We start from the raw sequence: 13,634 nt of genomic DNA, 5'->3' as shown, positions 1-13,634 counted from the left end.
AAGCCTGGAATCTAAAATTAAATTGGTTGTGTGGTGAGAACAGCCGTAATGGCATCCACCAGTGTAAACGCAGGGTGGGCAAAAAAAAAATCCCAGTGAAATTGTTCATCTCCATTTTAATGCAGAATCAATGCAGTCGGACTGTTGTGAAATTCAAGTTCAAGTAGTACAAGAAAAATGTTGCAATATTTTGTCATTATCTTACAAAAACAATGTTGATTTTTTTTTCCGGGGGTGGTGGGTCACAATGTAAGGGGAAAGTTGCACAGTTATAAATTTGAAAATGCAATATTGTAAAATATGAAAAAGAGGTCAAAATGTAACACAATCTTATGGAAAAAGACGTAATGATACATGATAACAGTTTCAATTTTACTTGGGACAAATTTGAATGTAAAATTCTAAATCAACAACAAAACAGTCACAATTTAAAAATAACAATGCAACAATATAATTATGAATATAGAGATGCAGAATTATTAAACTCATCTCACAAAAAGCCATTATGCACTGCAAATGAAGTCTCATCAATCTGAAAAAAAATCTGAAAACTATGATAAAAAAACCTTATGATAATATAAACGCAATTTAGGAAATAAACTCACATTATTCAAAGAAACAAGTCTTAATATTGCTTGAATGTAATCACAATATTCTGAGAAAAAGGAGACAACATTGGAAAAAAAAATTCATTCATTCATTCATCTTCCGAACCGCTTGATCCTCACTAGGGTCGCAGGGGGTGCCGGAGCCTATACCAGCAGTCTTCGGGCAGTAGGCGGGGGACACCCTGAAACGGTTGCCAGCCAATCGCAGGGCACACAGACACAAACAACACTTCAAACGCCCTCACTCACACCGAGGGACAATGTTAGAGTGTTCAATCCGCCTGCCAAGCATGTTTTTGGAATGTGGGAGGAAACCGGAGCACCCGGAGAAAACCCACGCAGGCCCGGGGAGAACATGCAAACTCCACACAGGGAGGCCGGGGCTGGAATCGAACCCGGTACCTCTGCACTGTGAAGCCGACGTGCTAACCACTGGACGACTGGACCGCCCTGGAAAAAAAATTGCAACATGAAAACACAGTCGCAATAGTACGAAGACGTTTCAATGTTATGATATATTAAGCAATATTATGATAATTATGCTGTGTAAAAATATGGCTATGAGCATTTTATAAGAAAAAACTCACAATATACAGTACAGAGAAGTCACGGCGTTATGACAATACAAGAGCAATATTTTGAAAAATTATGTTGGGGGAAAAGATGTTATGGCATGAGAATGTTCAAAGTTGCAAGGTTATAAGAATATGGTTGCAATATTTTTCAGGAAAAAAAATAATGTTGTGATGTAATATTATGAACAAAAGGGAGATTGTTGGTAGAATAATGTAACAAAGCCACAAAATCCCAACCTGGAACTGTGAGGTTTCGGCCAACCCTACTTTGCGTTGCCATGCCAACTAGAGCCATCATATTGACAATTGTGCGTTTCCATGTTGTTAATTTCAGCGACAAGGCAGTTTGCTAATCAAACTAATGGTTTCTTTAGCACAAAAATGTGCAGCGTGTTGAGGGGGAATCCACAGACAACCCGGAGACACAAACACAATGTGTCTATTTTGGAACGACTTTACATCCATTGCAGGAAATGCTGTAAAACCGTTGCCCAACCTTTCCTCCCTCGTGAAGTGAAGTTATTTTTCTAGCTGGGTATTTTTTTTTCCAACCTGTTGATACATTTCCCTAATCTTTGTCCTTGTTAATTAGTTCAATATCCCCCAGCAGATGTCGCCTTTGACACATGCATTTCTAATGACGCGTGCTCGTGGCGGCTTCATTTAAATGTCGTTCACAGGCAAAACGACGTGCAATCAATCACAATGACATGTTGTAACATGAGCAAATGTAATCTTATTTCGAGGTGAGTGAACCCTCGGATTAGAATGCATTGAAGCAAACATTTGCAAATCCAAGTTTAGAAATTGCCTAATTAATAAAGTCACTTGTAATCGAACTAGCTCAAGTCATCAGTAAAGTAGTTTATTTTAACAAATTAAGCAATTAAGTTAGTTTTTAAGGTAATTGTGGCAACACTGATTAAATCAAAATATGAAGAGAAGAATGTACAATTTTATAAAAATGCAACTATCACAAAAGTGTAATATTGATGATATGCATGCAAGGTAAAATATTTCAAGAAAACGTAACATTGCAAGTAAAATATCATCATGTTACACCGTATGAGAATAAACAGCAAAATGATCATTCAAAATAATAAGAAAAGTCTTAATTTTGCAACGACTAAGGTTGCAATCTTACAGAATAAAATCACAACATTATGAAAATGTTATTGTCGTTTTTTAAACACTTTTAAAAAGTTGTTTTGTTTGTTTATTTTGTGTTTGGTTGAACTGTACCGATCAATATGTTGACACTATTAAAAAAAAAAAACTCCATGCAAATGGGCGTTTTACCGGCAGAATGGGAATCATGTGTATTATGCTGGGTGGGAATAAGAACTACAAAAAGTTCTGGTTGGTCCATGTAGGTCAGGAGTGAGCTTCCAGTGCGCAGTTGCATCCTGTCAGGCCAACACTCCCAAACCTCCCTCATTTCGATTTCGGCTCGGTCCACCATGCCAAGAACATAAATGGCTCGGAAGGGTCGCTTCAATCGGCTGTGCGTCTTTCATCCGTCCGGGCTCTGGTTCCGGAGGCGCCTTCTTCCTAAAAAAACTTTAACAGCCGCTCTTGTCTGCGCACTATATCTGTTTTTCACCCAAGTGGACCTCTCTCTACGTAGCCCCAACTGGACTACAGCCGGACGGAACCAAGTCACGCCGAGGGGTGTGATGAATGTTGGTTTGGTGAACCAGGACTCGGCGGTTCCGAGCCGCTCCAACGTAGTCTACATTACACTCAAATCCAAGCGGCTGAAGCCGGCCAACATTCGCTGCACCGTGCGACCCAAACTGCGGAGGAAAATGAGAAGAACTACGCTTCCGCATTCGAACTCCAAGACCGGATTCGCAACGGAGCCTCTCGTGAGTTCTATCCGCATATACAGCCGCACTCCTCCACCGTGGCTGAGCGCACAAGACGTGGGGACCATGCGTGCTCTCGCCGGTGCCAAAGTTTTACGCGTCGAACAACCACAAGGAGCTCCTTGGCCACTCTTGGTCTTTGAGGCAACCCGTCCGGAGGAGCCGAAGGCGGCGTTCGGACTCGCCCTTGGCCCGGTGGACTCGGTGGAGGTGTTCGCCTTCCATTTGGACCGAGTGCTAGGACTCAACAGAACTTTGCCGGCCGTGAGCCGAAAGTTAGCCTTCTTACACGGTGGGCCATTAAATAATAACTACAGTAAGATGGCATATTCAGAGGTGGAAATAACACTTGCACTCTTTACTTAAGTAAAAATTCAGACACTTTAATGACACACGACCGGTCATGATTCAACTCAAGTTTACTTTAAAAAAAAATCTCTACAGAAATGGATTTAGATAACTTGGTAACACAACAACAATGAAACAAAATGGGTTCTATATTTTTGGAGTCTGAAGAAAACCCAGCAAAGGAAGACTGGAGCCGAGTTTGTTACCCCAAGGCCCAAAACTGTGAGACGGATGTCCTAACCACTCATTCACAGTCCAAAACAAAGCAACATCCTTTCACAAAAACAGCAAAATATCATCTGTTATTAATAAATACAAGGGAGTCAGTTCCATTACCCGCTATTCATAGGCTACCCACATGGCTATAGAACAATTGAACAGCTAATTTGCCCATTTTTTAAATTTTGTTAAATATCTATGGCTATGTCGATGGCAAGTAAGGTAAATGGGTAGCCAGCTGAGCAGATAATTGGCTTGTTCAAGTTCAAGTCAACTTTATTGTCAAATGTGCTACATGTGCAACATACAGCATTGTGGATAGCTAGTTACGGTAGACAGGTTGCTGGCCAGGTCAATATTTGTCCATTGGCGCAAATCGGCATTGGCCATTTTTTTAAAGTCCAATTGCGGATAAATGATCAATTAAAAACAGTTTTTTTTTCTGAGATGTTAAGTTTTCTGCAGGCACCACACACCGGTGACCTGCTGGTCAGTAGCTGCACTGAGGATGACGTTTTTTTTGTCTTTGAAGTTAGAATAAAGATAATCCCGTCATGGTGGTCGACCTGTTAGCACGTCCGCCTCGCAGTGCAGAGGTGCAGTGTTGCTGTGTGGCCTTCCTGTGTGGAGTTCGCATGTTCTCCCCGTGCCCGCATGGGTTTTCTCCGGGTACGCCGGTTTCCTCCCACACTCCATAAACATGCATAGCGGGTTAATGCAGCACTCTATATTGCCCCTCGGTGTGAGTGTGAGTGTGGATGGTTGTTCGTCAATGTGTGCCCTGCAATTGACTGGCAACCAGTTCAGGGTGTACCCCGGAGACTGCCTGAAGACGGCTGGGATAGGTTCCAGCACGCCCCACGACCCTTGTGAGGATAAGCGAATTGGAAAACGGATGGATGGATATCGAAGCTAAACGGGTCGCTAGCTGACAAGATTCTTTAAATAGGTCCATTGATGGATAGGTAGATAGGCCTACCAACGTACTGTAGCCATGTAAATAAGTTTGTAGTTGAGCAGATTGCTATCTAAGAGGAGGTACTGTACAGTATACACAGTATGGTGGTAATAAGTATTCATTCGGTTGTCTTCCCTGTCTAGATGGCCAGCCTAGTCCAGTGGTGGCATGGGAGGCATCGCTCCACCCGGATGGTGTGAGCCTAACATGGGCTGAGTACCAGAGGTCCCTAAAACACAGGTGTTGGGTTCAGAATGCAGCTCCGAAGGTTGAGTCAGCCTGCTCCGCCATCCATCACTACGAATGGAGCAAACTGGCACTTTTTGATTTTCTCTTACAGGTAACAGAATATTGAATACCATTCAAAAAAGTAAAACACACGCATTCAGAATATATATATATATATATATTTTTTTTTGCGAACTAATCTCTGAGTGAAGCTATAAATGACCTTCTGTAAATGCTACTCAGATAAGGCATCTAGCAACATCAGTCTGTCCAACAGCTGTTTTCTACTGATAAAAAAAAAGTATTCTCTGAGGAAATGTCTTTTAGCTCCACAATTTCCTGTGTGGAAGGCTCGAAACACCAGTCTAGATTTTGGCATTGGGCGCTACTAAGGGAGGGGGCAGTGTCGCTGTTGTTGTTGTTGTTGTTAGGGGTCAGAGAGCTTGGGCCTTTAATGGGAAAGTGTAATTTCATTAACTTTCTTGACAGAATGCAACAACAACAATCCCCTGGGAGCTTTTTTCGAACCTTCAACGCAGAGGTCCCCAACCGCCGGGCCGAGGACCGTTACCGGTCCATGGGTCATTTGGTGCCGGGCTGCACAGAAAGAATAAATAACTTGCATTCCTTCCGTTTTATTCATTTCGGAAGCTGAGACGTTTTATTTTGAAAAATTACCAGATTCTCTGTTATATCAGTCTACAGTAAGTCACTCTTGGCGCAGGTGAATGTGCGCTTGTGATAGGTTACCGCATAAAAAAACCCAAACATCTTTGAAAAGTTTTTTCGGGAAGGGGAAAAGGACCAGCCAGGAGACAGAAGAGGAGCCTACGCCTTTCAAGAAAGAGAAGGCTACATTTAATAGACAGTAGCAGGAGTCCTATTTCAAATACGGCTTTATCTCAACGGGAGATTCTCACGCACCAAGCCTACTCTGAATAATAAGCGGCGATGGTGAGTCGTATTTTTCATGCACTTTTTATTTGCAGCTTATCTTATTTTGAAGGCATGTTTAAATGTTACCATAGCGACCAGAAAATGTTGCGGCCAGATAGGACGTTCCTCGTGTCATGATTCGTGTTTATTATTATGTTTCGAAAGTACCACACTTTTCATGCAGGTCATATCATATTATATTGTTGTATCTATCTAGCCTTAAAGGCCGGTCCTTGAAAATATTGTCTGACATGAAACCGGTCCGTGGGGCAAAAAAGGTTGGGGACCTGTTCTATGGGGTGCGACTGAGTGACCATTGGAACATTGTGTATGGGACCTTTGGAGGCCCCCTAAAAGAAGATTAATTCATCAGAACAAAAATGAGAAATGGCAACATTTCACTCACCTCTCAAGTCATTTTTATTTATATAACACGAACACTATATAACACGGGCGGCCCGGTAGTCCAGTGGTTAGCACGTCGACTTCACAGTGCAGAGGTACCGGGTTCAATTCCAGCTCCGGCCTCCCTGTGTGGAGTTTGCATGTTCTCCCCGGGCCTGCGTGGGTTTTCTCCGGGTACTCCGGTTTCCTCCCACAGTCCAAAAACGTGCATGGCAGGCTGATTGAACTCTCTAAAATTGTCCCTAGGTGTGAATGTGAGCGTGGATGGTTGTTTGTCTCTGTGTGCCGTGCGATTGGCTGGCAACCGATTCAGGGTGTCCCCGCCTACTGCCCGAAGACTGCTGGGATAGGCTCCAGCACCCCCCGCGACCCAAGTGAGGATTAAGCGGTTCGGAAAATGGATGGATGGACTATATAACACTGGGTGGCACAGTAGTCGACTGGTTAGCACACCAACCTCACAGCGCAGAGGTACAGGGTTCGATTCTGGCTCCGGCCTTTCTGTGTGGAGGTTGCATGTTCTCCCCGTGCCTGCGTGGATTTTTTTCTGGGTGTTCCAGTTTCCTCCCACATTCCAAAAAAATGCATGGCAGGTTAACAACACTCTAAATTGTCCCTAGGTGTGATTGTGAGTGCAAATGGTTGTTCGTCTACGTCTGCCCTGCGATTGGCTGGCAACCGGTTCAGGGTGTCCCCTGCCCACTGCCGAAACACATCTGGGATTGGCTCCAGCATGCCCGCGAGCCTTGCGGAGGATAAGCGGCCTTGAAAATGGTTGGATGGCTACACACACACCTGCATCTTAAACCAAGTACTGTAAATGCATAAAAATCGAGAATAAATGGTGAGACAATGACAGTGTAAATGTATTTATAAATTATAAAAAAGTAACAAGAATAGTAAAAACAATAAAAACAAATAAGACACAAAAATAAGGACTCAATTCGTCGACTGTGTTGAACATCAAGGAACAAAACCGATCCAATTGAAAATGGACAGCAAAGGCACTCGTCTTAGAATATAGACGTTAGTGTATGTGCGCTCTCTTACGTGATCCAGTTAAATTGAGCGGCAGCATTTTGAACTGACTGGAGACATTTGTCCGAGAATTGGCTGACTCCAAAGCTGTGTAAGGAAATGCTTCACCTATGTCAGCTGCCCCAAGGTGAAAAAAGCTGGACTTAACAACTGCACCCACTTGCTGATCCAATTTAAAATCACTGTCCAATTTCAAGCCCATGTTAGAGACTTTTGGGCTTATAGGCGGCCCATGTCAAAGGGTTCACTCCAACCTTGATCGTCTTTAGGTATTGTTGTACACTGTTCACCATTCCACATCACAATGATGTACCAAAAGGCAGAGGTGGCAAAAGTAATCATTCTGTACTCAAGTAAAAATACAGATACTTGTTTTTAAAAAAGCCTACATCTATTCAAGCCCTTTACCTCAATAAAAATCAAAGTAATCAATTGATCAAGTTCTCAACCATGGTTGACTTAACCTCTGTCTGTTGATGTTTTTTTCACATTGTCATCATCGGCCGGAGGTTGAAAAGAGTAATGAGCCCATCTGACAAAAGTGTTGTAAATACACTGCGAGTGGCTGGTAACCATTCAGGGTGCAACCCGCCTACTGCCAGAAGACAGCTGGGCTAGGCGCCGGCATTCGTCATTAGCAAAAGTAAAGAGTCAGAAAAATTTATATTCAAGTACCGATACCAGAAAAATCTTCTCCAGGACAGTTACAAGTTATTTGTACTTCACACCACACAAAATGCACAGCAGGTATGTTAGTAAGTATACAATATGGAGTTCCCAAGAGTTCTATTTTGGGGCCGCTGCTGTTTTCATGGCATTCTCCGCCCCCAGGTTCCATCTGAAGAAAACGTGGGATTTCATTTCACTGCTATGCAGATGACTGTCAGATCTATGTCTCGCTGAGCAAAAAGGATGATTCCTCTTCAAGGCCACTTTTGTCCTGTCTGGAGGAAGTCAAGGCCTGGATGGCACCAAACTTCTTGAATATCAATGAAAAGAAAAATGAAATTATAGTGTTCGGTCCCAATGGCAATTTTTGTAACACTCTGTTGACATGGGCCCACTGGCTCCTTATCTATGCCCGCCAGTCTCAAAGTTGGGTTTTATATTGGACAGTGATTTTCAATTTGATTAGCTGGCAAATTGGTGCCGTTTTCATCTTGTTTTGTCTTTTTTTCATCTTAGGTAAGGGTAAAGACACTCCTTTCTCAATAGCACTTAGAAACAGTAATCCCTGCACTTGTTACATCTCGTTTGGATTACTGTAATGCACTTTACTTTGGAGTCAGCCAATCCTCCATTTCGTGTCTTCAGTTGGTCCAAAATACTGTTGCTAAAGCTTGGACTCAGTCATGTGACTGCATTGTTTTAGTGTAATGGTGTTAACTCTTTTTATGTTAATAATTTATTGTTTTAACTGTCTTTGTTTTTGGATGTCTGATTTCACTCCATGTTCAGCACTTGTATGCAGGGATTGTTGTTTTTAAAATGCTCTATAATTTAAAGTTGAGTTGAGTTTAGAAAGCTGTCAACGACAGTAACTGCTTCCTCCGCTTCTTTTTTGTGCTGCAGATTCACAAGCGTCTGGATCCCAGCTGTTGCGGGTTCAAACCCAGGCAGCAGGACCGGTGCCACGAACCCAGCCGCCATTTTGAATGCAGGCAGCAGGACGGCATCCGACTGGCTAATATGGTGCGGAGGCATCACGACCCGCGCCACCTCGTACTCACCGTCAATAAGGGCTACTTTGACCGCAACGAGGACAACCTGGACTTCAGGCTGCTGGAGGGGATCAAGGAGTAAGTGGTTTGGATTGGTTTCTTGTGCTAACACTAGCGCTGTCAGTTGAGCGCGTTTTTATTGGCATTAATTTAAATGAATTTTAACGGGATTAATTTTTTTCTCGCGAGATTAACGCGGCACACGCCACAGCGGATGTTATGTTGCTCTATAAATAAACCAGAAACAAAACAACAAGCGTGCTGCACAGGTCCACGCACATGTCTGTTTTGCCAGCCACGCGAGACACCGAAAACGTATACTTAAAGAGTTTATGAATGGAAAGTTTACTTTTAAAAAGTTCCCAGATTGTTCCACTGACAAGACCAAAGTTACCTGGATGTTTTGCAGTCGTAAACTGAGCTATCATCATAGCACGTCGAGTCTGAAATACCACCTAATGGCCAAGCACACAGCTGACGTGAGTACTCCGCCCCCTCGTCTCAGACAGAAAGCTATGGATGATTTCAAAGCGCAGAAAATGGATGACACGACGAAGAACAAATTTGCTGAAGCCATAGCTAAATGTATGGCTACTGCATGCAAGCCTGTCAACATTGTCCACAGCTCGACTCAAGCTGAAATAATTGGCGTTGCTTCGAACGACTCCACAACGGATTGCCAGCGAGAGCCTCCATTACAATCTGTGTATAGAGATTGTACGTAGCGGAGAAGGCTAAGGTACACCAAGCGGGAGAAGACACTGTTTCGGGAGAGAAATAAGAGACTAGGTTGATGAGCCTCTGGTGAATAAAGAGCAGGCATTCTGTTCAGTTCGATGTATGCCACTGACGTGATTGTTACTTGTTTGGAACTATTTTGTGTGGAAGGTTCCCGTGTTCCGTGTCCATATAAATAATGGGGGTGGAGCTTCTCTGTGTTCGTCTGACAGCGACGGTGCGCTGACGCACGTCGAGAGTTCAGCGGTGCAGTGGTAGCGACCATACTGAAAATAAAACGTCTCCCGTGTTGTCATCTAACCAAGTGTAGTCATCCGAAATGATGTCCACACAAAACCATAGAGAGACTTCCGCGCAAGAAGGACCAACAGAATCAACATAGCCTGACTGCTGTGTTCAAAGCAAACTTGAGAAAAACGAAGTATGCAACCATGGTTTAAATCCACTACAGGCGGAGTACTAGTTTACTTACTTAGATGTGCACTTTATAATGTTATATTGCTCTGTTTTGATTCCATAAAAAAAGCTGTTAAAGCGGCTGTTGTGTAACAAAATATTTTTTTCACTGTTGTTGTTGTTAATGGACAAAATTGTGTGAAAGATTATGTGTGAATAACTGCTCCAAGTGAAAAATGTTCATGTAAAATTGAAAATCGAAATTGTTATTTCAGTACATATTTGCATTTTGAACATAGAAAACTGATTCATGATTCCATGTTGATGAGAGCATTAAAATGGGGGAAAATAGGAAAAAAAACTCTAAAAGGAAATTCTGAAACAATTACAAATTATGACAGTTGCATTTTTAATTACATTAAATATTTTAATCGTTTGACAGCTCTAGCTAACACCTAGCTTTTTTAACAATAGTTTTTGCTTGAGGGAAATGGGATAACATTTTCATATCCAATGACCCGCCCTGCATCAGCCTCACCAATCTTTTTTTTTTTTTTTTTTAATGCGATTGTGGATTCACAGTTGCTAAAGTCGCTACAAAAACAGTCAATGACGTATTTCCTTTCCTGTTGCAAATGTGTCAGACCATTTTGTGGATTTTCTTGGAACTTTCCTGATTAACTGTACACACACACACACACACACACTTTTGTTATATGTTTTCATGTCAAACATATTTTCTGGACTTCAAAATAATATATGGGTTAAGAAAAAGACAATGTTACACAAGACTGAAATGTTTGTTTCAGTCAGTGGAGGGTACATCATACACATGTTGCCTCAGTTTGAAGGAAGGTCAGAACTCAGCAATATTTACTCGATTGATTAATTGGCAAAACAGATTATTAATTAATTGGCTACGTTCTATTATTTTGCTATGGAAAAAGCGAGGTGCTCATTAATTAGCAAGATCCTCCCCAACCACCGAGGATTTTCTCTTGAAAACTGCCAACTTGATAATGCTGATGAGCTCCCAATGCCTCTCTCTGCTCAGAAATACTCTCTTTATCCAGGAGTGACTGCATGTTCACATTCACGAATTACCACTAATTAGCGGTGAATCCAATGCGGTTTTCACAAACGTAAAAAAAACAAAAATACATAAGATAATTATTTGTGTTGCACGCTAAGCAATTTGACATCATGTTGACAATTTAGAGTCAACTTTTTTAATGTAAAAAATATAAAAAGGTTTATGGTTACCAACAGATGCCACAAGATGGCAACAAAGCAGTACTTGTGTCAAACCGAAGCTCATCGACTCACTTCAATATAGTTCCTTGCCACAATGATTTTTTTCAGTGAATAATGAAGGAGACCTTCCCAAAAAGTCATCAGTTTTTGATTGGTCCCGTGGCCCACTGCTTTTGTCCAGGTTGCCTGATGGTGCCATGACAGTGCTGAGGAGCGGTCGACTGCGGCAGAAGCTGCTGCAGTCGCTCTTCCTGGACCAGACGTACTGGGAGAGTCGAGGCGGCCGGCCCGGCATCGACAAGCTTCTCGACGTCGTTGAGCAGAGAGCTCATGTTCTCCTTACATACGCCAACGCTCATGGCATCCGGGCCATTGACATGAATGAGTGATGGCGTGGGCACAACGGCAACTTTGATAATGATGTAATTTTGAGCAAGATGGCACCTTGCATCATTTACAAAGCTACAAAACCTGTACTGTGTTCATAATCATTGACTCATTGATTTTGACTTTCTCCCTGACTTATTCTTGTTGTGCTGCGAGTGGTGACCAACAGCAGAGGGCCAATCTATATTCATTATATAGAAAACATATATGCTGTCTCAGTGTGTTCAGGCAGTGAAATGCGTGTCTAAGTGAAGCGTACTCTGCTGTTGTGTGCTCTGGGAGTCCGAATGGGCTTTGCGGTTTATTTTCTTGTCTCTGTGACAGTCATTCATGCGGTTGTTATTTTAACCTCTTTGCACCCGCATTGGCGAATCACCGCAGTTCCAGCTCCAGCGTGTTTGTCTTACAAAACACACCATCTCCCATACCGACGCCTCGATCTATAATAATTACCGGTAGGCTTCTGAACGTCAATGTGGATGCACACTTGCTCAAATATGAAACAGCTCTCAGTCAAGTGGAAATTTGTTGTCAACTTGTTATAATTTATACATATTATTTCAGCATCAGAATCATCTTTGTTGGTCTCGTATGTAAAACACACAAGGAATTTGTCTGCGGCAGTATGAGCTACCCTTGTATTGCAATAACGAGCAAACTACGATAATCAAAGACATGGCATTCAGTATAAGTATAGAAAGACGTTCCCTAATGTAACTTCAACGTTTTAAATCGTTCAATTAAGGACTATTCATCGAAGTACTAGAAGTAGCTCTCCTTACTATTTATTTTTTTCAAATAATTCACACAGTATTTCAAACACTCCATTCCATGGTTTGATGGGGATTTTTTTTCTGCTCAGATTATCCCTATAGCACAAATGATTTGTCATGATTTGGAGGTTGGGTCTTGTCAAACTCTCATTGGCGCTGCATCACTATAGCTGATGATGGTCTCAGATTGAAAGGATTGTGTTGGCGATCGTGGTGAACAGGGTTAACTGAGGATATTTTTGTCAGCACTGAGTGGACGACCAGCCAAAGCCTTTCATACTGAGCTTGTTAGCAATGTGACCGAAGAGCAAGGGTGGGCACATTTTTGTCATCACATTAGAATTTATTTTCAAGGGACAGATGGGCCAAGTCATTTGTAGTTGAGATTTAAAAAAAAAAAAGTGTATGTAAACAATGTAAAACTGTTTATGTTAACAATAAAATAATCCACAGGTCTCAGGGTTCAATGTTTAATGTGATATGCAATAATTTATTTTAGCATGATTAATGAGCCAAAAGTTTATTCTTTCTGTTATTTACAATAAATTAACAATAAACAATTTTGCAACATTTTTGGGATGAATACTGAAAACGTGCAAAAAAACATGCATGTTGGATTCATTGGAGACTAAATAATCCATAGGTGTGTGTATGAGTGTGATTGACTATTTACCTTCATGTGACCTGTGATTGGCTAGCGACTAATATTGCCACAAACTTAATGAGATGAGGGGGAAAAAACAGCTAAACAAATGCCACGAACAGGATTCCTGATCATGTAAATGCTCGCAGGGACAGATTCAAGAATGGAAAAGGCCTGTGTATACTTTAATTAATAATATATAATATTATCGCCCATCATAACAAGGTGCACCATTGCCCACAAAACAATCCAGCTGAATCCTCAGTGACAGATATATCAGAAGGCTTTGCTACAGGTACAAAAGAAAACAAAATGCTTGAAGCTGGAAAAGTTGCTTCCGCGCTGCTTGGGAATTTTCCTTTTGAAACTTCTCGGGAATGTTGAGAAATATCGTAGGACGTGTCTTTATGGGGGTGAGCTGATGTCTGAATTTTGACAATTTGTTTCCGCCCCGACATGCTTGCTCTTATTTTTTTTTCTGTTTGACCCACTTCTCTTTATCCCGCTCACTGTGTTTTTGTTTGTCAAACCTGACTTGG

The 13,634-nt window shown here is 41.9% G+C and overlaps 1 protein-coding gene and 1 long non-coding RNA gene across 2 annotated transcripts; one reads left to right on the top strand and one right to left on the bottom strand.

Annotated features, from left to right (window-relative positions):
* Positions 1–96: 96 nt before the first annotated feature.
* On the bottom strand, positions 97–2,625 carry LOC147209843 (uncharacterized). Its single transcript, XR_015100272.1, has 2 exons — positions 2,483–2,625; positions 97–1,058 (listed from the first exon to the last, which is right to left on the bottom strand). It is a non-coding gene; the product is annotated as an uncharacterized LOC147209843 (long non-coding RNA).
* gask1b (golgi associated kinase 1B) lies at positions 2,574–12,907 on the top strand. The gene is made up of 4 exons (XM_086105880.1): positions 2,574–3,343; positions 4,720–4,916; positions 8,756–8,982; positions 11,474–12,907. The coding sequence occupies exons 1-4, from the start codon at positions 2,659–2,661 to the stop codon at positions 11,679–11,681; spliced, it is 1,317 nt and encodes a 438-aa protein (XP_085962006.1). The 5' UTR covers positions 2,574–2,658; the 3' UTR covers positions 11,682–12,907.
* The last annotated feature ends 727 nt before the right edge of the window (positions 12,908–13,634 follow it).

The sequence above is a fragment of the Hippocampus guttulatus genome, chromosome 2 (genome assembly GCF_054856545.1).
Source record: "Hippocampus guttulatus isolate MCC_2025c chromosome 2, RoL_Hgut_1.0, whole genome shotgun sequence".
Taxonomy (NCBI): domain Eukaryota; kingdom Metazoa; phylum Chordata; class Actinopteri; order Syngnathiformes; family Syngnathidae; genus Hippocampus; species Hippocampus guttulatus.
This window is presented reverse-complemented; position numbering and strand designations above follow the sequence as displayed.

Excerpts from the sequence above, each read along its gene's own strand:
- gask1b (XM_086105880.1), top strand. The coding sequence starts at position 2,659 with ATGGCTCGGAAGGGTCGCTTCAATCGGCTGTGCGTCTTTCATCCGTCC. Across the intron at positions 3,344-4,719 it reads AAAGTTAGCCTTCTTACACG|ATGGCCAGCCTAGTCCAGTG; the intron begins GTGGGCCATTAA and ends TTCCCTGTCTAG. Across the intron at positions 4,917-8,755 it reads TTTTTGATTTTCTCTTACAG|ATTCACAAGCGTCTGGATCC; the intron begins GTAACAGAATAT and ends TTTGTGCTGCAG.